The sequence below is a fragment of the Puma concolor genome, chromosome E4 (genome assembly GCF_028749965.1).
Source record: "Puma concolor isolate L17-30 chromosome E4, mPumCon1.1.hap2, whole genome shotgun sequence".
NCBI classification, from domain to species: domain Eukaryota; kingdom Metazoa; phylum Chordata; class Mammalia; order Carnivora; family Felidae; genus Puma; species Puma concolor.
This window is the reverse complement of record NC_141683.1, coordinates 36,879,610-36,906,629: the sequence shown is the minus strand read 5'-3', so window position 1 is coordinate 36,906,629 and position 27,020 is coordinate 36,879,610. Positions and strand designations below refer to the sequence as shown.

Genomic DNA, 27,020 nt, shown 5'->3' with positions numbered 1-27,020 from the left:
AGAACACACAGGCTGGGCACGACGCAAAGCCACGTGAGGGCAACGACAGGCTGCTAGTTTCACCAGGTCCCGCCTTCCTTCGTGCACTTCCGCCCCTCCCCGTTCCTACTCAGAGGGGCGGGCCGGCTTCTGTCTGGCCGGAAAGGGCCTGGCCTTAGGAGCCCAAACTTCCGGCACAGACTTGCCAGCGGTTCTAACGCGAGGCGCGCGAGGAGAATGGATGACGTCACGGAAAGCGGTGGGAGGGCTTGTGTTGGGCAAGCGCGGTAGGCCCCTTTCGCCGACTCGGAACCCAGAGGCTGAAGGGGTTTTCCAGTATTGCGGCGGAGCCCACGGTCCTCGCCGTGTCCTCGGCAGCCCGCACGAAACTGGAAGGCATTTCTGAGCCTGCGAACCTGCAGCGGAAGTGGAAGCAGAACGTACGTGTGAAAGAGACCTGCCTCATTTAACAAATCACTATAGTGTGCTCAGGACAGGGTGGGGGGTTTGGAGTTAGCCCATCTTCCGAGGGTCCGTCGACATCGGCCAGAAGGGAAAGGCGGGGACCACAAAAGTAAAACACAGCCCTCCTGCAGTTCTAACAGGTTTTATTTATTTACTTTTACGTCTCAGGGTGCAGTGGTTGTAAGTCCACATTCTTGTGTGTATTTAATCAGACCGCTGTTCCTAGTTATTGGCGGGAAGATCAGAGGAAGCTGGCAATGGAAACCTAGAATTTTGGAACCTAGAATTTTACCTCAGAAGGGCAATTTTAGATGAAATGCCCGGAATTTTGCCAAAGACAGCCCTGCCACTTCTCTGCCCCAAACTCCTTAAGGTTTGAATCCAAGAAAGTAGTTTACAACAGGTAAAATTTAGAAGAAATCAGAGAGAATATAAATCTAGCCATGAGGCCTGAAAGACACATGAAATTTGGGACTAAGGGAGACTAAGGCAGCCTTAGAAATGAGTTACGATTGATGATCTCATCTTGTCTGGTCTGTATTAGCATTTCAAAGCAGAGGGAGGGACAAAAAGATCTTTGGAAGATGCTGTAAAATTTAGGGGAAGGCTGTTGTCAGGTTTCCTGATGTGTCACTGGCTGGTGTTAACAGTCCCTGCTACTGCTTTGTTTTTAGGCCCTTCCTCAAGTGACTGGAGCTTACAGATGCGGTCCAGGGCAGGGAACTGTGGCTAGGTAAGGAGGCCATGCTTGATGTTGCTTCCAGATCCCATGTCAACACCAAGTCCTCAGATGCTGGTGGCAGCTGCTCAGCAGACCCTGGGCATGGGAAAGAGACGGGGCCCACCCCGAGCCGTCTGCCTTCACCTAGCTGGAGAGGTGCTGGCTGTGGCCCGGGGACTGAAGCCAGCCCTGCTCTATGATTGCAGTTGTGCAGGGACATCAGAGCTCCAGAGCTATCTGGAGGAGTTGCAGGGCTTGGGCTTCCTGACCCAGGGACTTCACATCCTTGAGATTGGAGAAAACAGCCTGATTGTCAGTCCTGAGCATGTATGTCAGCGCTTGGAGCAGGTACTGCTTGGTACCATAGCCTTTGTGGATGTTTCCAGCTCCCAACCTCACCCTTCTATTTGCTCCCTGGACCAACTTCAGGATTTGAAGGCCATAATGGTTGAGATCATCACACATTTGCAAGGGCTGCAGAGGGACTTATCCCTGGAAGTCTCCTGCAGCAGACTTCGTTCTTCAGACTGGAATCTCTGTACTGTGTTTGGGATCCTCCTGGGCTATCCTGTTCCATATACCTTTCATCTGAACCAGGGAGATGGCAACTGCTTAGCCCTGACCCCGCTACGGGTTTTCACTGCCCGGATCTCATGGCTGCTCGGTCAGTTCCCAGTCTTGCTCTTTTCCTTTAGTGTCCCCGAGAGCTTGTTCCCAGCCCTGAGGGAGATTATAAACACTTGGGAGAAGGACCTTAGAACTCGATGTAGGAGGCAGAATGACTTTGCTGACTTGAGCATCTCCTCCGAGATAGTCACGTTGCCAGCTGTGGCTCTCTGACTTCAGCTCTTCTCTCATGTAGAAGATACTCAGTAGATGATCAGCTCCGGGTTAGGGATGGCATCTCAATGACCAATTCTGAGCATCTTGAGAAAATTAGGGAAAAATTCTGCAAACAGTTGTCCTCATCTCAGTGGGCATGGGAACAGGTGGTAGTGGTGTTGGTTGTACATAGTTGCCATTTCTATAGTAGGGAGTCCTCGTGACTTAACTGAGATGTCTGTTCATTTTTCACTGGATAGGGGATAGAAGAAAGATTGTGGAGACAGGCGGTGGAAGTCAAGTAGTCTGTTCTTGTGTGGTGGTTGTAAATATATCTGCCCCAGTGGGCAGTGTCTGCCAGAAAGTAGAGGACTAGGTAAGTTTTACTGCATGTTTATATACCACCAACTGAATCGGACTAGGGAGAGTAGACCAGGATTCTCTAATGTCTTATGATTGTGTTGTGATGTGTCTGTCATTCAGGGGTAAACTAAGAGTTCAGAGGAACAGAAACTTGTTAGGTGAAGTTTATTTTACAGTAGGTTAAAAAAAATAATAAAGTCAGAAATCTCTGTGGGAAAACCCACACTCTAAAGTATGTAAACATTCTGAGTTTTTTGAGTTTCTTGCTTCAGATTTTCACCCAGGCAGCTGTCCGAAGTGATTCAGATCATCAGGCTGTCCTTGTTGGCCAGGAACACTGCCAGTGCTATGGCAATCATTACCATCAGCATCGAGAGCCATTGGCCACATTGCCTCTGTGAGGAGGGAAGGGGCGAAAGAGAAAGAGGCCATGGGTTGTTTGGAGAAGATACAGACAAAAATAATCTTCCTTCTTCCCATTCCAGCCCCGTGGGAAACCTTGGGTCAGTAGAGGAGAAAAAGCTTTTTATATCATTATTTCTCTCACTTGCTCACTTCCTTTGGGATAAGACCACTTTATGGCTGGTTACTTGTCCCTAAGCCCAGGATCACTGGCCTAGGGAACCATACCCAGCAAGGGCCAGATAACTTAAATACTGGTTAGAGTAATCAAGGATGGAAAATAACTTAGCAACACTATATTATTCTCTATTCATATTCCGTAGTACTTTTGCTCTCCTTACTCTTTTTTTTTTCTTCTCTCCTTACTCTTGCCACTAGCTCATAATAGGCTAAAAGAACACCATTTCATACTTTAGCTAATAGTAGGCCTCTTCCTTTAGGCTCAAGAGTTCCATGAAAATTAGGCTTGGTTGCATGAGCAAGTGTTTCCCAACAGTTGTTATACTCAAGTATATAAACCAAGCTGAATGGAATGGGCTGGCCCAGCGTTGGCGCGGGTTGATGAATGATCTGCAAGATTTGACTGAAGGAGGACCTGTCCCACCATCATCCAGGGCGATATGGGAGGATAGACCCTCTTACTCTGGGAAGCGGCCGTGGGCTCTGGTTCAGCTCTTCTCGACAGTGCTGCAGCTTACGCAGGCAGGAGAGATACTCGTCGCTGAGGTTGTCTAACTCCAGATGCAGTTCTCTGCACTGGGGGGAGAATACCACCAACATCATCACTACCAGTTCCTTCTGGGATAGAGCTCAGGTCGGGGAGAGGGCCCTATGTGAGTTACCCCTTCATTCATTTGGAATTTTTACCACCATCCTCCCTTCCCAGCCTTTACTCAGAGATTTCAGTTTATCTTCTGGCTGCCTTACTTAGTTTGCCTGGAATGTGTTCATTTAAATGATTGATTATAATGCATATGATAATACTATATATTATACATGTTAGTGCTTTCATGTGATAGTGTATGTGCAAGTGCTTTGTAAATGCGGACACCAAAAAATGAAGTTCTTATAGCACAAAAGACCTGGGAATGATCTTAGTACTGGTGAAGAAGCACCTTCAACAGGACCTAGTTGAGTTGCATGTGAATACTCTGGGAATATGTAGGTTTCTAAGTATGTAGATGGAAAGAGTTTGTTACTTAAAAGACACTATATAAAGTTTTAAGATAACTCTATGTAGGACAAAGTTTGAGGAGTTAATATGTTTATTAAGTGTGTTTTAGTTTAGGCTGACATTATAAAAGGTAACTATTTAACAAAACCTTGCATAATGGTTGGTATAAATGAAGAAGGAAAAAGATGGACAAGTTAGCCTGAAAGCAAAGTGAGTACCTGCTGGCATCCAATCACAATTTAAACTTTGAAATCTCTGCTCCCTGGCTGCCTCCCAGCAGTTTTCCCTACCATTGTGGTATGAGCCCCTCACTACCTTGAGGTCACGTTCTCACCTCCTTTTCCTTGGCCTGGAGCTGCAAAGTCTTCTTTTGCAGCTGGTCTCTGAAATCCCGTTCTTTCTCCTTCCCTGTACCCTCAGGTTCCACTTCCTTATGGGAGGGCTTTGGACTCCACACAGGCAAAGCCTGATCTAAAAAAGCAGCCAGATTCTCAGTGATAGTGCGGTCCACGCCTCTGAGGAAGGGCCCTATCACTGAGAGAAGTCTGGAGTGAGGGGAAGGGAGGGGAGAGAACAAGAGAGGTCCTGTCCCTGACTAGACTGCATGGAGTAGAATTTTCTGACTTTCTCCCATTGGGACCCTGCTCAGCCTTGACACAGCTGGAATTTGAGCCGCGTGAGGGCAAGGTTGGCCTCTTACTTTTCTTTGTATCCCCAGTCCCGTTTAATGGCAGATATTTCTAGAGAATGCTTACTAGTCCAATTTCTTTTGTTGTACTTCTGGTAGGTTTGCTGGATGCTTCAATAGAACTAACCCCTTTCCCCTTCTGTCCTTATTTCACAGTCAATGAGAATGGCTGTCATATCATAGAATTCACCTTCATGTGGTTAAAAGTGGTTTCTGAGCCACGCAGAAGTCTTAGTGTTGGTGAAGAGGGCACTGAACTAGGAGTCAGAAATTCTGGATTGTTGTCTTAGCTGCGTCCTTAATTTTTATGACCATAGGTTTTCATTTTCTTGCTTGTGCTATGTGGGTATAATACTTTCTGCCTTATATTTTACGTGGTGATTGTGATGAGAAAACAAAAGACCACTTGGAGTGCATACATGAGGAACTTTTGCCCCCCACCCTCAGATACATGATGCATTCTTCTCAGGGAGTTAAGGCAGCAGACTCTTGAGGGCTCAGAGTGAGGTGACTGTTGCATGCAGCATGGTGTGGAGGTGTGGACTTGGGATGTGATTTGGAAAGTCAAATGTAAAAATTGACATTAAATCCTGAGTTCAAAATCAGTTTATTGAAATGTTCAACACACACATGTTTTCAGAGAGAGTAGAAATTCTTTTCACAGTTTATGTACCTCTCAGGATAGGAGGCTAACTAGTTAAAGTGTTCTCAAAGCCAATGATCAGTCCTTAAAAAGCTCTGCTAGATCCCTGACCTCACAGACTCCTAGAACTGCATGGGACTCCAAGAGGTCATGTAGTCCATTCCTCTGCCTCTAGGCAGGCAAGGAAAGACTTAGAATTTGTGGAAGTAAATTTGCTGACCTTTCTTTGTTAAGAGTTTCTCCTGTTCTTGAAGCTGTAAGGATTGATTCTGAAGCAGACCTGTGGGAAGACACAAGGAACTTGTCTGTATATTGACTGTAAACAATGTTTTCAGAACTTTGCTACAAACCTTAGTTATTCAAGATGTTCCTATCTGTTATTGGCTGAATTGTGCTCCCCCAAATTCATAGGGGGAGAGTCCTAACTCCTAGTACCTCAGAATGTGACCTTATTTGGAGACAGGTTCTTTACAGAGATAATCAAGAATTTTAGGACATCAGAGTGGGCCCTAATGTCTTATGACTGGTGTCCTTGTAAGAAGGGGACATTTCAACAGACATCCATAGATAGAAGACATATGAAGAAACATAGGGTGAAGAAGGCCATCTACAAGCCAGGGAAAGTGGCCTGGAACAGATCTATCCTCAAAGCCCTCAGAAGGAACCAGCCCTGGCAACACCTTGACCTTGGACCTCTAGCCTCCAGAACAAAATAAATTTCTGTTTTTTAAGTCACACAGTGTGTGGTATTTTGTTGTGAATACACTGTCCTTATGTCTCTTCCTTCAGTGTCTTTACCTTTAAGTCTCTGCTTAAATGTTACCTTAGAAGACTTTCCCAGATGACCCTGTATGAAATAGCAACTGTTTTCCCTTTAAGCTGCTTTATTTTTCTCCCTAGCAGTTATTGCTGCCTGACACATACTTACTTGTTTGTAGAAGCTCCATACTTTATTTTTTTTTTTAATTTTTTTTTCAACGTTTATTTATTTTTGGGACAGAGAGAGACAGAGCATGAACGGGGGAAGGGCAGAGAGAGAGGGAGACACAGAATCGGAAACAGGCTCCAGGCTCTGAGCCGTCAGCCCAGAGCCCGACGCGGGGCTCGAACTCACGCACCGCGAGATCGTGACCTGGCTGAAGTCGGACGCTTAACCGACTGCGCCACCCAGGCGCCCCGAAGCTCCATACTTTATTATAGAGCTTAGAGTGTAAGCTTCATTAGGGAAGGAGCTGTGTCAGTTCTCTTCAGCACTGTGTCCTCAGTGTGTATGTCTAAAGTGCCTGGTGCTTAGTAGGGACTCAGTAGATATGTACTGAATAAATAAAGGCATGGTGTTGAAGTGATTCCTGGTCCATTCCGCTCCTGCCCTGTAGGTGTTCGGCATCTACTGCTGGTTGCCTTTCTCTGTTAATACTAATTACACAAAACATCTCTGTTGGGGTAGCAGAGGTTAAGGCGGTGGGCAGCCAGCAGAGCTATTAACTGAATCAGGTTCTCTAGCTTTTCAGCAATGGCCTACTTTTCTTCTGAAAAGTCCTTTTTCCTCTTTGGCCCCAACAGGTAGTTTTGAAATGGACTGAGGCATATGTAGTGTGAGCTGATTTTCTGAACCATTCCTAGTGACAGAAGTCTATATGACATACTCATGTACATAATAAGTTACAATATATCAAATAACTGGCTTAGAAAACCCATTTTTTAAAATCAAGATTGAGGGAAATGGCAATTCTGGGGGAAATTCAGGTGGTTGTCATTGGCATGGGAGGAGAAAAGTAGAGAAGAAAAGACCAGGCTAATACTAACTTGCGAAGAGCTATGTAAATGACCTCTCACTTCCCAAGAAGGTCTGAAAATGCACAAAGGTAAAGGACATGTCCAAGACCGGGCCCCAAAGCCCTTTGTGTGGCAGGAGCCCCAGGAGCACCAAAGAGCCAGCTGTGCTGCTTGAGGATCTGGAAAGGGAACTTACTCTGCAGCTGCTGTACTTTGGCCACCAGGGCGAGTTTCTCCTCCTCTGACCTCTTCAGTTGATCTGGAAATGAAATAATGTAAACCGAAATAGACGAAACTAAGACTTCATGAACCTGACACCCGAGAATGGGACCTAGTAGGCCTCTGATGTGTGTCAAGTGGAAATTGCTCTTTCTTCTACTTGTCCTAGTTCTGAGACGGGTAAACCAGATCCCAAGTGCCTTGGACTTCATCAGCATCGACAACGTCAGGTTGAATTAAGAGTTGTATTTGCACACGATTTGGTCCTCTCAGCTGACACAGAGGCTGTGATGGGAAACCTTCACGGCGCCTTGTGTTTCAACTGACCTTTCCCTTTTGAATTAGAAATGCAGCCTTGGCACGTGTGACTGAAGTAGGAGTGCTGCAACGTGGTTCGGGGGATGGGCCGGAAAAGCAGGCTGATAACTACAAGATCCGCTAGTGCAGTGTGATTCATTTTCAGTCTTGGATGATTAAAACAGCCTTGCCTGTCCCTCCGGGTCAAATGAAATCACAAAGCCAACCAAAGACTGAAGCCGCCTTCTCTACCCAGCTTCCTTTCTTGGGCTCACTTGGGCTCACTGAGGCAGAGGCCTCTGGGGAGAAGGGTACCTTGTAGGTGCTGCGTATCCGAGCTGTACAGGTCTCTGTCCCCCTGCAGGTGTTCAATCTTGGCCTGCAGTTCCTGGTGCTCATTCTCCAGAAGTCTCAGAGCCTGGTTCATCTGTAAGTCTCTACTGTCTGCTCCCTGTGAGGAGGAGGAGGGGCCGACACAGAAGCCAGTCAGTGCTGGGGTGGAGGATGGGAACAGATTCCATGGAAGAGGAAAACTAGAATTTTAGAGATAGGAGTGTTAGGAAAATGGGAAAATTGGGATTTTTAGTTCTTCCTTTGCTATGTTCCTCACATTTAAACGATGCATTAGACTTTACTATTCAAAGGGACTCATTTGAGTAATACCCAAATTGAAGAACACCCATCACTTTTTTAGGTGTCTTCACATTGTCTTTACTTCTCATTCTAACACTGTCAACTTTTTTCTTTCTGTGGTAGGGTCATTTTTCTCAAAGAATTAAGGTGAAAAAGAAAAAGACCTTCATGGGGAGCCTGGGTGGCTCAGTTGGTTAAGCGTCCAACTTTGGCTCTGGTCATGATCTCACGGTTCACGAGTTTGAGCCCTGTGTCAGACTCTGCTGACAGTGCGGAGCCTGGAGCCTGCTTCAGACTCTAGATCTCCCCCTCTCTCTGCCCCTTCCCTGCTCGTGCTCTCTCTCTCTCTCTCAAAAATAAGTAAACATTAAAAAAAAAAACCTTTAAAAAAGAAAAAGATCTTCATCAGAGTTGCCTTGTAGGTGACAGGAGGAAGAAACAACAAATGTGGAGATGTGGCTGTAGTGCACTGACCAGCTGGCTTCACACCTTCAGTAAGACTAACGTGACCTGTCTTATTAGTTTGGCTACTCAGGTTTCTGCTTCAGTAAAATTATAAAGGCAAATTATAAAAAAATTGTTTTAAGTTTATTTATTTATTTTGAGAGAGAGCACAAGCAGGGGAGGGGCAGAGAGAGGAAGAGACAGAATCCCAAGCAGGCTCTGCACCATCAGTGCAGAGACTGATGCAGGGCTCGAACTCACCAACTGTGAGATCATGACCTGGGCAGAGATCAAGAGTCGGCTTAACCGACTGCACCACCCAGGTACCCCTATAAAGGTAAATTTTTGATGTGGGTCTTCAAAATTTCATACCAAGTAAGTAAAATCTACAAACAAACAAACAAACAAACAAAAAAACCGCTAATATTTACGGAGGCTGGTATATGCCAGGCATGGCACTAAGTGCTTTGTATGGATTACCTGACTCGATCCTCCCAAAATCCCAACAAGCAATGGAGGTACCATTATTAGCCTCCTTTTGGAGGTGAGGAAGCTGAGGCTCAGGAGATTAGTTAAAAGTTTACAAGGTAACACAGGCTGGAAATGATGGAACCCTTGAGAATGCCAAGGGTCTCCTGTAATTGCTTAAAAATTACATTGGCAGGATGTTAGTTAATACTCAACCTGTAAGTAAGTTAGTGACCTTTGTTCCGAACTGGATGCTGTGCTGGGATGGGGTGCAGAGAGTGGGCTGACAGTAGGCTGATGAATATTCCAGTCCAGCCCTTTGCGTTTGGTTGGTGTCATTCAGTGAACACTTGGTTCATTTGCATCAGCAGTGCAGACATCCTTGCTGAGCTCACAATTAGATTTCAGGGCCCCAGCAGTGAGTCAGGTCCAAAGTGGCCAATGAGTGAGGAACTGAAAGCCAGATGCTCTCAGCTGCCTTTGGAACCCCCTGTCTCACTAGCAGCTTCTCTCCTCACTGCTGTCACTGCCCCCATAAACCCTGCCTTTTCTCCCCGCGTCCCAACCCCAGGGCCTGCTACCTGCAGTTTGGACTGAAGCACATGGAGTTGGCTCTCCAGCTCTCTGTGCTGGGTCCCCAGGCTCTTCCAGTCTTCCTTCAGAGCTTCATACTGGCTCCTCCACTCTTCACACTTCTGCTCAGCCAGAGCCAGGGACCGCTGGCGGGTGGGGGGTCAGACAAGAGGAGCAAGGGGAGGGTGCCTTGGGGGTTCCAGGGAGTTCTGCAGGTGTCTCCCAGGCTGCCCAGAGGCTCCCCCCTTCCCCCCCACCCCGGGGCCCCAGCCTCAAGATTACACAGCACGCCCACACCTGCGCGCTCTGCAGTTGCTGCTCTGCGCTCATTTTCTCCTCCAGCACTTTCTGCAGCGACTCCTTGGCTTTCTGCTCGTAGCTGTTTTTCTGGTCTTCCATCTCCAATAACACCTTTTTCATTCCCCAAGGGGAGTATTTCTGTAAATTTGATGCAATTCAACAAAACATATTGAGCTTCTGTGTGCTGAACCCTGAGATGGGATAGAGACATGAAAAGAATTGGGTCCTTGCCCCCAGAGCAGAGATACCAGTAATCTGATGGACCTTCTTCCAGGCTGGAGGGGAGCAGGGAGAGGGTCCCAGGTGATGAGGGAGGTAAGCAGGGATAACAAACAGTGTCCTGGCATGGTGAGCATCCCCTCGGCCTTCCAGGGGTGTTTCAAATTCAACATTTCCAAAGCAAAATCATCTTTCTCAATCTCCTTTCTCCTGGGTTCCTTATCTCAGTGACCAACATCATCACCTGCTCAGTCTCCCAGGCCTGAGACCTGGGAATCATCCTTGATTTCTCTCACTTTCTCCCAGTAATCAGTTGTTCCTTGAGCTTTGTCAAATCAAACTCTTTAACAGCTCATATGTGTCTCTGTCTCTTCTCTGTACTTCCTGTCACCTCCTTAGTTGCGACTCTATGGGTCAATGCAGTGTTTTCTCCATCTTCAACCTTGTAGCTGATCATGTCACTCCCTGTTTAAATCTCTCAGTGACTAAGGATCAGGTCCAAATTCCTTGGCATGGCTCCCACATGTAGCTCAGACTTTGATTCTATGCTGCTTCTACCCAAGCTGAATTGCTTGCAGATCCCCTAACCACTGTGCTTTTGGGCCTCTGCCTTTGTCCATATAGCTTATGCCTAGAGGTCCTTACCTACCCTTTTCACCTGGTTAACCTCTACTCATGCTCAAGGTTTAGTTCAAGAATCATGTAAGGTCTGATAAATCTTGACCAATCACCCCTATCCCCCAACTCATTATGAGTTAGGTAGCTTTTCTTTGGGTTCACGTAGTATCCCTTGTATGTCTCTATCTTCCCACACTATTGATTCATTTTTCTCCCTCATGGGATTGTAAACACCTTCAGGTTAGAGAGCAAGCTTTTTTTTTTTTAATGCTTCTTTATTATTATAATTTTAAGTGTTTAAATTATTTTTGAGAGAGAGAAAGAGAGAGAGCGAGCAAGAGCACAAGTGGGGGTGGGGCAGAGAGAGAGGGAGACTCAGAATTTGAAGTAGGCTCCAGGCTCTGAGCTGTTAGCACAGCTCGAGCTCATGAAACGTGAGATCATGACCTGAGCTGAAGTGGGATGCTTAACCTACTGAGCCACCCAGGCGCCCCACCCCCCCTTTTCAAATGTTTGTAGTTTCAGAGATCTGAACAATCCCCAGCACTCTCAATGTTTTTAAATTAATACATTTTCATTAAAAAAAAAATTAGCTTCAGGATTTAAGAAAAGAGCAACTTTACAAATTCACTTAGGGTCTTGCCCTCCCCATCCCTTTCATCTTTTTGCCCTGTGATTCTGGGGAAGGCAGGAAGCTTTTACTGTCAATTCTGGGTTACCCCACTGTGTAAACAGCAGTCCAGATCATGCAAATTTAGGGATCCATACGAAGTCATTTCCATTTAGTTTTGGGACCATCTGAAAATTTGGATTTAAATGTGAGTGGGTCTTATGTTCTTGGAATTTCCATTAGAAGCCAGATCCAGGAGCCACTGGCTGAAGTCATACATGGGTATGTCCCAGTTAGTGGACTTAACCATGCTGGCCAGCTTTACCCGCTCCCCCACCCCTCACCCCTGCTGAAAATCAAGAGACTGGCATTCTGGATTATATGTTGGTATTTTATGAGCTGGGTTGACATTATTTAGTTCATAAGAGTCTGACAAAACAGGCCATACTGAAAAAATAAAAGTTGTGGGTCAGCAAACCTGGTTATAAACTCTGTTCCCCCACAAGACCCCAACCGTCCATCGTATCTCCCCAACTCCACATGCTTCACCTCATTCTCTTATCTGACCCCTCACCACTTGTCATTTCTATCTCTTGTAATCCCCGATCAGGTCAATGCAGAGTTTAGTGAAGATGGGTAACAATGCCATAGAAAAGCCAAGAGTCATAGCCTTTTACTTTCTCCCAGGGATTGCTACTAGACAAAAGTTGCCCGTGGAATGGAAACCATTTTGTAAGGTTTTATTATAATATCCAACACTTCTGTTCAAAGATTGGGACCTGTGAAGGTCTATCTGGGTGGTGTGAATCTTTACCTCTCCTTACAGTCCCAGGTATTCCTAAGGTTTCCCTGGAGCTGGCAAAGTACTTGATTTGGGGGTTCCTTCTCAGGGTACAAAGGGAAGGACACTAGGAAAAAGGGAGAAGAGGGTGGATTGGGGACCAAAATGAAAATGGCAAAGCCAGAACTGGGTGAGTAGGAATGGGTACATTCATCTTTGTTGGGTGTCCTTTCTAGAGCATAGGATTGAGGTTCAAGCATTCTCCTTTAATTCTAGATTCCTGGGCTGGAAGTGTCCTCCAGAATGCTTACCTGGGTACAGGTGTACAGCTGGTTTTCTAAAGATCTCAGTTTGCACTTCAATTTGTCTTCATTAAGCTGGCCCTGGAGCAAATGGGATGACTTAATTAGTCTGGGCCAAAATATAGCATGCAAAGAGTTTTCTTCTGTTTTCCCAGCTTACTGCCTAGAACATGGTCTGTGCTCAAGCAATGTTTGTGGAACTGAACTCTTTCAGGAGGTAGGGAGGAGGAAGGACGTCAAAGGATGTTTAGGTAGAAGAGGATCTTTTCTTCTGTCTCTGGAATAGGAGAAGGAGGAATCGGACTGGCCCCAAGTCTTCTCTGTATCTTGAGGTCCTCTATCCAATGGCTCAAGGTATGATAATAGTTCACTTGAAGGAAATCTTCTAAGCTCTTCTTTTCTTTCCTCATTACCTCGCTCTCCTGTCTGTCTAGGCACTTCTGTATTCCTCACCCCCTCAGTTGTGTACAGGATCTTTACTTCTAAAGTATAGGCCAGTAAGACCAAAAGGGTCTCCACATTCCCTTCCTTACCTCCATCATGGGCTGAATTGTGTCCCCCTTTGCTCTCCCCACCCCCAGATTTATACATTAACATCCTAACTCCCAGCGCCTCAGAATGTGACTGTATTTGGAGATAGGATCTTTAAAGAGATAATGAATTTAAAATGAGGTTGTTAGGGTGGGCCCTAATCCACTATGACTGGTATCCTCATAAGAAGAGAACAGAGCACTATGTGAAGAAGACACAGGAGAAGACCGTCATCTGCAAGCCAAGGATAGAGGCCTCAGGAGAAACCAACCCTGTCAATACCTTGATTTTAGACTTCTAGCTTCCAGAATTGTGAGAAAATAAATTTCTTTTGGTTAAGCCATACAGACTGTGGTATTTTGTTATAGCAGCCCTAACAAACTAATGCCTCCCCTCCTTGCCTCCTTCCTTCCCCTAACACACACACACACACACACACACACACACACACACACACACACACACTGGACTCAAGATGAGAAATTCTTTAAGAAAGCAGGACATGGAGGAGAGAGATCAAGTGAGGCAGGGTATGTGTATGTGGGGGGTGGTGGTGGTGATTAAAGGGCTTCCCAGAAAGTCACACATAAGTAGGGTCAGTTGCATGACATTTTGGACATTCCAAGAGGGATGCTAATCTCAAGGATGGGAGTGGGGAAAGGCAGGCAGGAAGAGCCTTATCTGTTTCTCAATTTTTCAGTATTTTAGCTGAGTAGCTAACAACCTCCTTGCTGCTTTGTTCTTTCCCCCACCTGTAGTTGTCTCTTTTTACCACGGCGGGGTTTTGTTCTTCCAGGCCTGAGTCTGACCTAAGTTTGTAAGAGGATCGGGAGAGAGGAGGGTGTGGGTCTCTAGCAATAACCAGTTTTCATATCCTTTTTCTGGCTTTTTTTCCCAGTAGGCTTTGCTGGACACTTGGGAGGTCTAGAAATTACATTTCTCTTCTGGCCTGAGATGCCATGGCCCTTCTCGGGTGGCTTGGGTGTTTGGAACCCTCATAACATTTCCCGTCTGTAATGGCCTGGGTGCAGAGGAGGGGACTCTGTTTTGAGGTCTGTCCCCTTCTGAGTTTCAGGGCACCTGGGGAGGGCGCAGGAAGTGGTATCTCACAGCTCCTGTTTTGATCTTGTTTGGCTGATTCTTCTGACCCTGGGAGCCAGGGGGCGCCCCCACCCTTTCTGCTTCCTGTATTACTCAGCTGGGCCTTGCAAAAGCAAAACGCTTTGCCAAAAATAATTTTTCAAAGTGTCTCCTGCTATTAATGTTTTTCATAATGTCTCGTGTGAGAGCTGAGAGTCTAGGATTTGGCATCTACAGAAACCACAGGGCTTTGGGACAGATAAAAGAGATGGACAAAGACTTCCATTGTTCTGGGCTTTGGAGTAACTGGTAAAAGGGCTGCATTCCCCTGAGTGTCCTGTTCATTGTCAGTCCACAGGTCCTGAAATCAACTCCTTCTGCACTCCCATTTCCTGGTTCAGATCTCTGCATTTTCCTGTGCCTAAACTCTTGCCACGGCAGAATGTAATCAAGCCCACTGAGTTTAAGGTTTATCTTGCTGTAGTTTGGGAAGAAAACGAACAAGCCCAAAACATTACATCCTTACATTTCCCCCCATATACTCCCATTTTTGGGTAGCTCCTCTCTCCTTCCTTACTGTGGTTTTAATTCAATGTTTTGCCTCTTCCAACTGTTTTTGTATTTTAGCCATACCCCAGATTACTTTTCCATTCACAATGCAATAAAAGACAATTCAGGATAGCCCCTTCAGTGGGGATGAAGGGCCACCCAAGTCTGGGGATTGAAAAAAATCTCTCGTCCACAGCTCCACCTTCCCAGACTCCCTGAGGCAGGGAAGAAAGTTGTAGCCAAGTTGTTGCAAATGGGGCATGTAGTTTCCTGGTCTGAGCCCCAGCTACCCCGACTGAAACCCAGTGGTACAGTATGTGGGAAGAAGCACCCTTTACAGGCCTACTGTGGACGTTTTTTTGGCAGTCGCCCCCCCTGCCAGGAGCCCAGGGCTCAGAGAGCACGGGACCCCCAATTGGAAAAGGGAACAAGGTGGAGGCCGTACACACCTGGTGCTGGTCCGAGGGCTTCAGCTCCTGCTTCTGCTTGGCTTTCCCCGGCCTCTGATCTGTTCTCCAGAAACACTACCGCCACACCGCAGAAGCGCCAACCCACAGCTCATCTGTGCTCTAGCAGAGGTTGCTTAGGGCTTGCAGCCAATCCCCCGCTGTGCTGTCATCTCAAGATCTCGTTTCCACTTTGCAGAACTTAGAACCCAACTGTGCCCCACTCTTGTTTTGGTATTGCCCAATACTGAGAGCCTGCTTTCTCGACTGCCCGAACCATCTCCCCTCTGAAGGTTGGACCTAGCTCAGGAGTATCAGCAGTGCCCCAGGCCCCACCACATCCAGTAGGCCCAGACTTAGCTTGGAGGTAGAGGCAATGGAGGGAGCTCCTTCTTGGGGTTCTCGCAGGGTTTGCCGTGGGCTGCCCTGCATGTGAAACTGGGAGAGTCAAATCATGGAGGCCAAATGGAAAAAATAAAAGGTCTGAACTGGGTTGAATGTCAAAATCCCCGTTTGGGTCACATTCTTCCAGTTGGTTTTCCCAAATACCACAGTCTGGGGCTGCTCTTTCATCCAGGCTGAGGTCTCCATGGCAGGGGTAGAGGGCTGGATGATTTTGTTTTGAGGGAAGCAAGAGCCCTTAACTGACAAATCTGACTATTTTTGTTAAAAACAGGAAGCTGGGGTGCCGGTGGGGAGGAGGGAGAAAAGAAGCATGGGTATGCAGAGGGGTGGGAAGAAGGGAGGGAGAAAACCACAACCAAAGGAGCTTCTGCTCGCCTGCCCTGCCCAGCGTGGAGTGAAACTGCCCGCAGAGGTGCCCTGAGAAGTGTGTCCTGTCCTCACTGAGCTCCAATGACTCAGGCTCTGACTGCACCTCAGTGCCTAGGACGTCACCAGAGATTTCGCCGCTTCCACACCCACCTGGAGCCCAGGTCCTCACTGTTGTCAGAGACCATTTCAAAGCACAGATCGGATCATTCATTCTCAGCGCAGTTCCGCAACTATTTCAGCCTGTGTGCTGCCGAAGAGAGCACAACTCCACAGCCCCTGACTGAGCTGCTTGTGAAGATGGGCGGAATCTTGCTAAGTGTAGGACTTTCACCCCAGATGCAGCGCCCTCCCAGTGCTACCTGCTGACCACCTGGAGCAGCATTTCTCACATGGGTAGCATGTGTTCTCACGGACCTGTGACACATATGCTTTTCCTTTAGGAAGGAGTCTCTGTGTTATTTACGTTTGACATACCCCATCAGTGGAAAAAGTTTAAGCTTCATAATTCCAGAGTCTTCGGAACTCCTCTGACATGATCCCTTCATTTCAGCCAAACTCAGCTGCACCCAATTGCTTGTTACACAGAGGCCTTATAATCATTCCGATTGCTTTGCCTTAAATCCCCTTTCCTTTCTGCTTTTTCTTCCCCATCATCATTCCTACGTCTGCAACTGGTAGACTATGCATCCTTCCAGGCTCGGCTAAAATGGTCCCTTTCCTTTGGATCCTACCCTGTTCCACCTCAGGCAGAAAAATTGCCTCCTTCTCCTTCCTCTGTGTCACTTTGTAGAAACCCCTGTTATGGCTTTTCCACACTGTATTCGTGTTGTTTACTACCCATCTCTCTCTTCCTGGCTGATACGTGAGCTCCTCAAGAGCAAGAACCCTACTTTTTGTCCCTGGAGCCAGGGCTCAGCACACAGTTGAAACTTAATCAAATGTCTGTTGAATAAATGAGATGATCTCAAATTAGTTCAGCACCGGAAACCACCTGGCATGCACAGCTGTCTGTCTCAGGCTTCTGCTCTGCTGATGCAAACGACCTTCCTTAACCACCAGGAGCCCCAAAACACAGACACTTAAATCCTGGTACAATGATATATGAGGAAGGAGGACCAAGCTTAGAAAGCTTCTTTTACATCACTGTAAACTTCTCAGTTTTGTTGTACACTGTCCCATCCCATCTTTCTGTCTAAATAGCAAACCATCTATGCTGTAGGGTTAGATGTCCACGGAGGCTTGTGAGTGTGTACATTCTCTTTGTACTTGGTGCCTTATGCCCCAGTGGCATAGCTCCCTGAACATAATATAGTCTAGAGGGTTTCCATGTGGTGTCTGAGGACCCCTGGGAATCCCTAAGACCTTTTCACTGGTTCTACGAGGGCTTCCCTTTTCCAGCTACATATCTGTATGAGGCTGGATTTTCCTTTTCTACGCTTCAATGAAAACAATGTATTGCAACAGATGGAATGCAGAAGAAAATATGTGAATCTAGCTGTCTTCTGTTCAGACTTTAAAAAGATTTGCAAAAGTATAAAACAATGCTATTTCTCTTACTATTTTTTCAAAAACTGTACTTATCTTTCATAAAAATATGTAATTTAGATTCACACGCAATGGGTTTACTATTTTTATTTTAAAATTTATACATATTTTGAAATTCCTATTTTCATTTCTAATATAGTAAATCTCAATATGGTAAATAGAAACAGTTCTTTGGGGTTTTCAATAAACTTTTTAAAGAGTATAAAGCAATCTTCAGATTGACACCCATATCGTGCCTCTGGGTCTTTCCTGTGCTGTATTTCCATCCCAGAATATAGTTCCCACTTCCACATTTGTCTGGAAAATACTTATGTAACTATAAATATTCCCTGGTTCTCCTATTCTCTGGATTCATTCCTTCCTTCTTGTGTGCTATTATATCCTGAAAAACATTTATTTCTGATATCTCTGCATTGTTTAGGCATCTGTCTCCCTGACAAAACCACAAGCTCTCTAAAAGCAGGAACCCTGACTAATCAATCTTTTATTTCCAGTGCTCAGTACAGAAAACACGGTCTATGAATATTTGTTGAACAAATGGACTAAAATAAGGAGGTCTGAATTTTAGTTTCAGTTCTGCCTGTAACTAGCGATGTGACTTTGGGCAAGTCACTTGACCTCTCTGACACTCAGTTTCCTCATTGGTAAAATGAGAAAACTTAGACTATGTGATATCTAAGGTCCTATCTCACTTTGACATTGATGTCTAAGCTGAATCGTGGGTGCATGATAGCTTGGCATTAATATTGGTGTGAATCCCATATAAAAATAGTTGACATTTACCACAGTTAGTAATAGCAACTGTATTGGGATCTTCCTCCTTTTATTCCAACATATTAAAAAATGGGAATTCTTTCCAATTTTGGTTCTGGGTCTTCCCTGGGTATGGAGCAGCATCACCCCAGCTAATGACCGTGGATTTAGCTGAGCTCTCCCATGTATGTAACATCTTTGCCCTTTAGGCCTCAGCAACCCCCCCAACCCCCCCACCTTGCCTCTTCAGTAGTGAGAAAACCCCTTATCTTGCTGGGGTGATGTGGAAAGAAGAATGAGATGGGCACCCATAGACGCCCATGAGTTTTGTTCAAACAAAGATTTCATTCCCTTACCTTCCAAGAGCTGTCAGAGGCCCTTATCAGCGTGGACAGTAGGTCTTGGAGAATCACCATTTTCTGTTTTAGAACCAGTTCCCTTTGGAGGGCCTCCTGGGGGGAAAAATGCAAGAAGGTAAGATTAACCTGGAGGAAGAAGGAGTAGATGGGTGGAGGAACTGAAGAGAGAGTTCACATGTTACTTACTTTGAGGTACTCAGAAAGCTGGATGATTTCCTAGAGAGAAAGAAAAAGAGTATTCAAGAAGACTCTAGGGGTGCCTGAGCCCCACCTCAGACTCTACACTGACAGTGTGGCGCCTGCTTGGGGTTCTCTCTCTCTCCCTCTCTCTCTGCCCCTCCCCCACTCATGCTTTTTCTCTCTCTCTCTCTCAAAATAAATAAACTTAAAAAAAAAAAAAGAGGGGTGTCTGGGTGGCTCAGTCGGTTAAGTGTCCAACTCTTGATCTTGGCTCAGGTCATGATCTCTCGGTTCATGGGATTGTGCTCTCATTGAGCTCTGTCCTGATAGCATGGAGCCTGCTTGGGATTCTCTTTCTCTGACCTTTTCCTGATTGTGCTCTCTCTCTCTCTCAAAATAAACAAATAAGCTTTAAAAAAAAAATTAAAAAAAAAAAAAAAGAAGGAAGACTCTAGGTTCCCTGAAATCCTGGAACATGGAACCAGAGCCAGGACTGGTTCGTGTCAAGTAAATTTCTTCCTTGGCTCAGAGTCCCTCCAGGCCCCTGTCCCTTTGCTTATCCAGGAAGAAGGTGTCCCTCCATCCCAGCTGTATTTACCATAGAATTCCAGAATGTCAGAACTCGGAAGAGCTGAGATATCATCTGAGTCAACCCCTTCAAAGTGAGGATTTTCTTACCTTATCTAGAACTGCAACTCCATAACTGGGAAGAGAAGAAATAGAATAAAATGACAATGGATCAAAGAAAAAAAAGCACATCAGGAGGCAGTGGGTCGATTCCTTCTCTGATCTCTTCTGAAGAGCCAGTAGGGTAGGGAAGGTCTTTCTCTAAGTTAAGGTGGGCATGGAAGTTCATCATGCTCCTTCTCCACACACTGGGTGAGGGTTCAAGCAGAGCTTATCAGAGTGGAATGGATGGGATGTAAGGAAGCTGGGGTCACATGGAAGTACTCACTTGGTTTGCTGACTGGCATCATTCTTAATTGTTGGCTGGGCTTCTTCTGCCTTTGTCTGAGTGCCTGAGCAACGGAGGATAAGGTGATTCAGAACCCATGGAGGAGGAAGTGGGAAGGGAGAGGCCTCTCCACTGCCAGCAAGCTGAGCCTGCTGTGGCAAGGTTTTCTTCAGGCTCCAGTGAGGGAGGGAGGCTCAGCTCTTACCACGGTGGTGTGTGGGTGGCTTCTTGATGGGAGAGTCCTGTGGTGAAAGGCCCCCAGCCTGGGAGGAGAGGTGAGCCAGATCCCTCTGGGTGCTTGAGGAAGGGTGACGCTGGGTTGGAAAGGCGTCAGAGCTGGTTCCTGACACCTGGAAAGCAAGTAGGGGATGCTGAAAGCCTAGAGCTTCTTACAGCGTGATTCTCCAGCAGATTGCAGAAAGATGAACCAGTGATCAAGTTTCAGATCCAGAAAGCCAAAGTAGCCCATTCCAACCTTCAAAACTACAAAGTTGTCCCTGCTCCTGCCCTCTCTTGTCCTGGTTGGTGGGTATGGTTCTCCACAGACCAGGCAAATGGGGAGCTGGGCTTGTCTCTACTTACTTTCTCTAGAATCCCTGATCTACCTTGTTTGGTTTTAGCCATTTACACTGCCAGTATGGTGATGTGGAAAGAGGACTGGTCTTAGAGTGAGGGGGTCTGGGCTAGATCCTGCCTTTTCTACTAGGTCTTGGTCTCCTGTTTGTGTATGAGTGTGTGTAATGTGGATGATCTCCCAGGCCCTTTCCATATTGGAGAGGTGGCTTCCTTCCTCTCAGTAGTAGCCGGAATACCACTGAGGTTTTGTGTGAAGAGACGTTAGAGCAGGGAGGTATGGGGAAGAGTGTCGTAGTAGCCATCACAATCTAGTCTGCTCTTTTTTTTCTTTTTAAGTATATTTATTTATTTTTGAGAGAGAGAGAAAGCATGAGCGGGGGAGGGGCAGAGAGAGGGAGAGAGAGAGAGAATCCCAAGCAGGCTCTGCACTGTCAGTGTGGAGCCTGATGTGGGGCTTGATCTCATGAACCATGAGACCATGACCTGAGCTGAAGTCGGACACTTAACTGACTAAGCTACCCAGATGCCCCTCTAGTCTGCTCTTTTTGTATTTTCTTTATGCAAACTCAAAAATTCTAGGATTGTAACAGAACACTAAAAGGCTAAGAAATGCCTATAGTATCCAACCATGCAGACTGACTCAATCTCAGTAAAACCTTAAACAACCGATAGGCATAGGTAAAGTTTTTTAGTTAAATGTGTTTTCGTTCTTTTTCTCCTTAAAAAAAATTTTTTTAAACAAAAAGCTTTCAGAAACCTCTTGCCTTAGAAAGTACACAGTTGGTTTTATTTTACAATTGAGCTCAAGGATCATTTTTGTGAACAGCACCTTCTATTGTGGCTAACAGATCCACTGGTTAAGAAGCCCTGAATGAACTTCTACTCTGGGTACGGAACCAGGCCAGGCACTTCCAGGGAATACGATGGACCCATCCATGTTGTCAACATGCTCAGAACATGGATAGGAAGACACAGATGGTTTGCTGGCTGAGATCATCTCGGCACACCCTGATTTTTGCCAGCACTGCTCCTTCCCAGGCCAGAATGATGGGTGCTCTAAGTATTATTACACAATCTTAGAGGATTTATAACCTCATAAGGACCGCAGAGAGCAGAGGTGGCCTGGAGAAGCCAGAGAAAGCTTACTGGACCACGCAAGACCTTTACTGAGTGAATTTAGTACAAATGGAATGGTCCAAGTGAAAGAGAAAATGTAGGTGGGTGCAACAGGAGGTGTGTGTGTGTGTGTGTGTGTGTGTGTGTGTGTGTGTGTGTTTCTGAGAGGTGGCATCAAGAAGATGGGCCTGTGTCCCTGGCATACAGTAAGCATATACAGTATATATTTGTGGAATGCTGGATGAATGAATGCTGTAAAAGATATGTATAGATTGCCTAAATTTGAACTGATAACTAGGAATTAGCAATGGACTTACTTTCTAAATTATTTTTTCTTCCCTAAAAGGCAAATGCAAAACAAAAAAATACCTAAGCAAACAAAGACCCAAACAATAAAAGTCTCCGAATGAGTAAGTGGCTAAGGGGGACTGCTATATGATTAGGGAAGAAGGAACTTAATTTCAATCGCTTTTTAGTGACCTTGAGCCCACCCACGTGCCTGCCACCATCCAGAGCAGTGTGTCCCTTGACATGACCCACCTGCTGCCGGGGGGAGGAGGAGATCCTGCTGGCCCAAGACAAGGGCTCCTTGAGGTCAGTTGGCTGGCCTGGCCTCCTCGAGGGACCGTGCTCCTTGGCCCTGGGACTCTGTGTCTTGCCTTTCTCCTCCACCTGCAGGTTCCTCCTCCTGAAGAACTCCTGTTGTCGTGCTCTCTGGAGCTGCTCTCTCTGCTGGGTCCTCAGCGCCTTCCCCACCTGGCGGCAAGTGGTCACATTGGGGCGGCAACGGCGGCTTTCACGGGTCTCTTGCCGGCGCTCACACTTGGCCTCATAGCTCTCGGCCCACCGGGCCAAGCCAGGGGAAGGCCTGGGGTCCAGGCTGATCATGATGACCTCCTGAGCACCTGTTGTGCTTGGCTTCCAGTTCCTGGAATAGCTGCCTGGGTCTGCCAAATGCCAAGAGGGAGGAGAAGGGGAGGGGTCAGGAGATGGGCAGAAAAAATGACTATCTCCCAGGACCAGGGGGCAGAAATAGCACAGCATCCCATGCATGTAGGTTGAAAACTGAGGAGGTGATGGTGTCGAACTGGGAATCAGGACTCCCGGGTTCAGTCTCCATACTAATTATGGAGCTTTCCATACTGCTTCCCTCTGGCCTATGTTTCTCCCTCTGCAAAGTGGAAAGATCTCTCTGGCTTCCACTTCTTCCTTGACCTTCCTTGATCTCACCCTGCCTCTAAGTCAGGAATAATTGATAAAATTGTCATGTGTGTATAGCCTTTTGGATAGCAGCTAGGGATGTGTTCATTTTCCAGAGACTTCTAGAGAACCAGGTAAATTGGCTCCTTGTTCTTCAATCTAAAAGAAAATAATCTTTACTGTTCTCTTGGCCCAAGTTGTTGCTAAATAGGTGAGTGACTCTTGTCAAGGCCTGGAGGGATAACCAGACCCCCCCCCCCCAAGGTGTGGCCAGTCCTGTGACCAGCACCCACTGCTGGCCCTTAATGACTGGCTTCTGAGCCTGGTCCTGGGCATGGTTGAGGAGGGAAAGCTCACCCTAATTTCTCCAGTCATGAAGTACTGACATTGGTCCACTGACATCCACTTCTGGCCCAGGACTGGGCTCTGACCCTCAGGAACAGATCAACTCAAACCAGTATCAGCTGAGTACCTGCCCTCTGTCCAGTGTTGACCGAAACCCATTTCAGAGCTTCCAGCTCAATAGCCCTCCAAGCTGAAGGTGCCATGTTTTAGAATCTCCTCTCTGTTAGGGCTAAGTATGCCGCCAGGTCAGCTCTCCTTGGCCCAAACAGAGATTGTGCCATCAAAACTAGCAACTACACGAATTACACCTCAATGAGGCTATTACAAACAAAAATGAAACAAAGGCAAACAGTGTCGACAAGTCCGCAGGGAACCAGGCTTGGTGAAGAAGCCACACTTGTTGCCCCTTTACATGGTCCTACCTGCTATTCACAGAACCCCCAACTCTAACTCCTTCTTCCTTCTCTGTGCCCTTTTCTCTCTTTCCTACCCTCCCTCACCTACCTTCTGCAAATTAGTTTATTTTCCTAGAATCCTCTCTGGTAACTTGGCTGAGTTGGGGCTGGACTTGGCTGAGCTGGTCCTGAGAGCTGGAAATTCTGCACCCTGCCTCCACTGATCGCTGGAGTCAGCCCAGTGGTTGATGAAGGAAGAGGGACTCCTTCTGCAGCTTCTCCTCTGTGTCCTGCAACTTCACTACCCACAACCCGAGAACCCAGTTCCTGGAGAGGTCAGAGAGGGCATCTCAGCTTCATCGACCAGCAGGCAGTTACCAGCTCTGGCCCCTTGATTTTATTTATAGGCCAAACAGACTCAACAGGTAGCAGACTCTCTGTCCTTTTATTGGAACTTTCCTGCCCATCTGGCTCAGTCCAGAATTCTCTGCAGGATCCTTGCTCTTTCCAGGATCATACCACTTGTTCCCTGGGGTCATTCATGGGTGGGGCGGTCTCACTCCAGGAGAGTGGTCTTACAAGGTCAAACCTGGCATGCTGTCAAATGCCTGACTCTCCAGGCTTGGAGGGGCATCCTCCGGCTGTGGGCAATTGCAGACCCTAGGCAGGACTGTGAGGCTGTTAGTGCTTGTTCTCTCGTCCCACCCCTGGGTGGCTTTTCTCTTTAGGCTTTTCTTCTCGTTCCTACTCTGTAGGTGTTCCCTGACTTCCCACCTGCTTCTTCTGTTATCTAAAACCTTAGAACAGTATCCAAAAGGCTCACTCATTTTAAGTTATACATGACTGAATGGATTATGTACAGGTGAACTCCATGTCCAGAATCTATGCCTGTGGTATAGGAAGGTATTCTGCCTTTGATGAGGGAGGCAGAGAACCCTGGCTCTGGACTCAGGCCGTGTGGATTCATATCCTGGCTCTGTCACCCACTACCCCTGTGCTTTTGGACAAACTATTACACATCTCTAAGTCTTAGTCTTTTCATTTATAAAACGGGGCCACAGCCTCCCTTGTAAGGTGATAAGAATTAAAGAGAAAATGCACATCAAGCATCTGGCACATAACGCACAATAAATGTTAGCTTTTTACAATACTAAAGTGGGATGATTATTACCCCTTTCTTGCTGATCTTAGCTATTAAAGACTCAGTGCTGTAAGACCAACGCCTCCAGCTAGACTAGCACTGCAGGACCAAGAGAATGCCTCATCCTTCCGTCTCCCACCCTCTTCTCTTTGAAGGAGTGCTGTTTACCACATGGAGGGGATGCTGGCTTCGGGTTGAAATCATATTTACTGCTCTGGTTCCTCTGACCTCTGCGTGTGGGCTACAAGGCAAAAGGGCTTCTCTGTGGTCTGGACACAAGTGCCATCGCAATTAGGCCCAGCAGAAAGGCAAAGAAGAGGCGGGGTAAAGAATCGGTGTCCAGCGTGCCTGCATCCCGCCATTAAAACGTGGGCCGCTAGGTCCCCTCCCTGTAATCCACAGGCTTTGTAGAGGAGGCAAAGCCTGTGATTATGGAGAATCCTCCCACCTTCCTGCCATGAGGAGGAAAGGGCTGCGGGGGAGGAGACGGAGCCTGAGGTAAGGTCTTCCCCCAGGCGGTCCACACCAGTGGGCCACTTCGCTTAAAAATACGGCTGCCTCACTCTGCTTCCTGAGGGGCAGATGCTGGGATCCGTTACTCCAGCAGGGAGTTGCAGTAGAAATGGCTCCTTAGAGAAGGGAGCATTCCCAGACCCCCAGGCCCTTACACCCGGGAGGATTAGGTGCGCACAGCTGAATGGAATCATATCCAGCTTTCTGGGATGTTTTGACTATTCCGATTTGCTTAAACACAAGAAGCCATGTGGGACGGCTGACTGACAGGGATAGGCTGTAGAAGAAAAGGGAACTGGTCCCTGTGTGGTTCAAAGAAAGGTCACTGGGCCACTGCCCAGGCTTTCTGGCATCTGTGGGGTGTCCCTTGGCAGTATGACAAGTCCCATTGGAGCTTGGGGAGGAGGTGGTATGGCTGAGGGCATCCTGCCTCAGGGAGAGGTCAGGGTGGTGCCCTCACCTGACAGGGGTTTGTTGCTGCCTTTCCAAGTCTCTGCTCCTACTTCCTGCTTGTGTGTGCAATGAATGGCTTCCTGCCCGGGTCTGACCGCCCTAGTGCAGAGATCCTAATGCGAGGTGAGAAGGCAAGGGCCTGCACCTACGTGCTCTAATGGCAGCTTGTTGTCTGGGGGGGACTCCTGCTTTGAAGGGAACTGTAAAAGTTCATTTAATTCATGCCCATCACTGGGCAGCCTGGACCCTAAGTCATTTGACTCACTCCTAATCTAATCTAATGGATGGAGCAGAGGAGCGACAAAAGCCGTACCCTTGTAGTGTGGCTTGTGCCCTCGGGAGCCAGTGCAGGATGCTTTCTTGCTTACCCAACCCCCCCAACACTCTTCAACTAATCCATCTGCTTCTGCGTCTCCCCCTTCAGCCGAGGGAAGCTTCAATGACAGATCACCTTCTTCCCCACCCCAGAGTTGGAGGTCCCCAACCTGGACACAAAAGCATCCGCCTTCTCAGTTACCTTGGGTCCCAGGCTCCAAACCAAGCAGCTCAGGAAAGCATTCCAGCTGCTGGGCAGATCTTGGCTGTGGTCTCAGATGGGGCAAGGCAGCAGCTGGGTCAAGTGCAAGCTGTCAGTCCATGGCCCTGGGCCCCCTTAGCATTTTCCTTCTTCGTACTGTCTTTCTTTCTGCACAGCAGCCTTGCTGAAACAGGAAACAGACAAAGCCACAACGCTTGCTCACCCCAGTTCCTCTCTCTTGCTCTCTGGCACAATCTGAGTGGGCCCCTGAGCCCTTGAGGCCTCTGGGGCTGGGCACAGGAGCTCCTCCCATCTTTGGGCACCCCTGCCACCCTTTTTCTTGCTAGTGGGTCAGTGTGAGCTCTCAGTTGGTTTCAAATCAAGATCCCTTTCTAGAAGTAGACAAGGATGGGACTCTGGGTCACATGCAAACTTTGCAGTTTCGATGACGAGGAAGATGCCTTTTTGGCCTAGATGTTCCCAGGATAGATTTGCATGTGTATCAGGTAGCTCTCCGTGTAAGGATTTTCTCTTTCCTCTGGTTACCTCTTCCCAATCCTAGAGGGTTGTAAAGGGTTTCTGCTTTTCTGGGGGCACCTGGGTGGCTCAGTTGGTTAAGCATCTGACTCTTGGTTTCGACTCAGGTCACGATCTCACAGTTCATGGGTTCGAGCCCTGTGTCGGGCTCTGTGTTGACAGCGTGGAGCCTGCTTGGATTCTGTCTCTCTCTCTGCCCCTCCCCTGCTTATGCTCTCTCTCTCTCAAAATAAATAAATAAAAAACTTAAAAAAAAAAAAAAAGTTTCTGCTCTTCTGAAGTACGTGGTGTCTTTTTCAGAATTCAGGAATGAAGCCAGCTGTGAATCTGCTCCTTTCTGAAGCAATGAGGATGTAAAAAGGTGAGGGATGTGTGGGCTGGGGAGCGGCACGACAAATAGCAGACAGAATCTCATAAAAAGTTCCAACCAGGGGTGCCTGGGTGGCTCAGTTGGTTGAGCGTCCGACTTCGGCTCAGGTCATGATCTCACAGTTCATGGGTTCGAGCCCGGCATCGGGCTCTGTGCTGACCGCTTGCTCAGAGCCTGGAGCCTGCTTC

General features: G+C 47.2%; 2 protein-coding genes across 5 annotated transcripts; one reads left to right on the top strand and one right to left on the bottom strand.

Annotated features, from left to right (window-relative positions):
• Positions 1–167: 167 nt before the first annotated feature.
• Positions 168–5,992, top strand: CE4H1orf74 (chromosome E4 C1orf74 homolog). Its single transcript, XM_086694602.1, has 2 exons — positions 168–419; positions 1,119–5,992. Exon 2 carries the CDS (start codon positions 1,196–1,198, stop codon positions 2,003–2,005), a length of 810 nt encoding a protein of 269 aa, XP_086550728.1. The 5' UTR covers positions 168–419; positions 1,119–1,195; the 3' UTR covers positions 2,006–5,992.
• Positions 2,501–26,185, bottom strand: TRAF3IP3 (TRAF3 interacting protein 3). Of its 4 annotated transcripts, none has more exons than XM_086694593.1 (16): positions 25,926–26,184; positions 21,902–22,308; positions 19,875–20,019; positions 19,670–19,733; positions 19,393–19,417; positions 18,721–18,750; positions 18,532–18,627; positions 12,507–12,578; positions 9,965–10,105; positions 9,676–9,813; positions 7,865–8,000; positions 7,230–7,292; positions 5,478–5,537; positions 4,261–4,397; positions 3,395–3,508; positions 2,501–2,745 (listed from the first exon to the last, which is right to left on the bottom strand). In XM_086694593.1, the coding sequence occupies exons 2-16, from the start codon at positions 22,247–22,249 to the stop codon at positions 2,653–2,655; spliced, it is 1,662 nt and encodes a 553-aa protein (XP_086550719.1). In that variant the 5' UTR covers positions 22,250–22,308; positions 25,926–26,184; the 3' UTR covers positions 2,501–2,652. The 4 variants fall into 4 exon arrangements, 3 of the variants coding, with proteins under 3 accessions (XP_086550719.1, XP_086550720.1, XP_086550721.1); XM_086694594.1 differs by lacking the exon at positions 25,926–26,184 and adding an exon at positions 23,411–23,621; XR_015246376.1 differs by lacking the exon at positions 4,261–4,397.
• Positions 26,186–27,020: the final 835 nt, after the last annotated feature.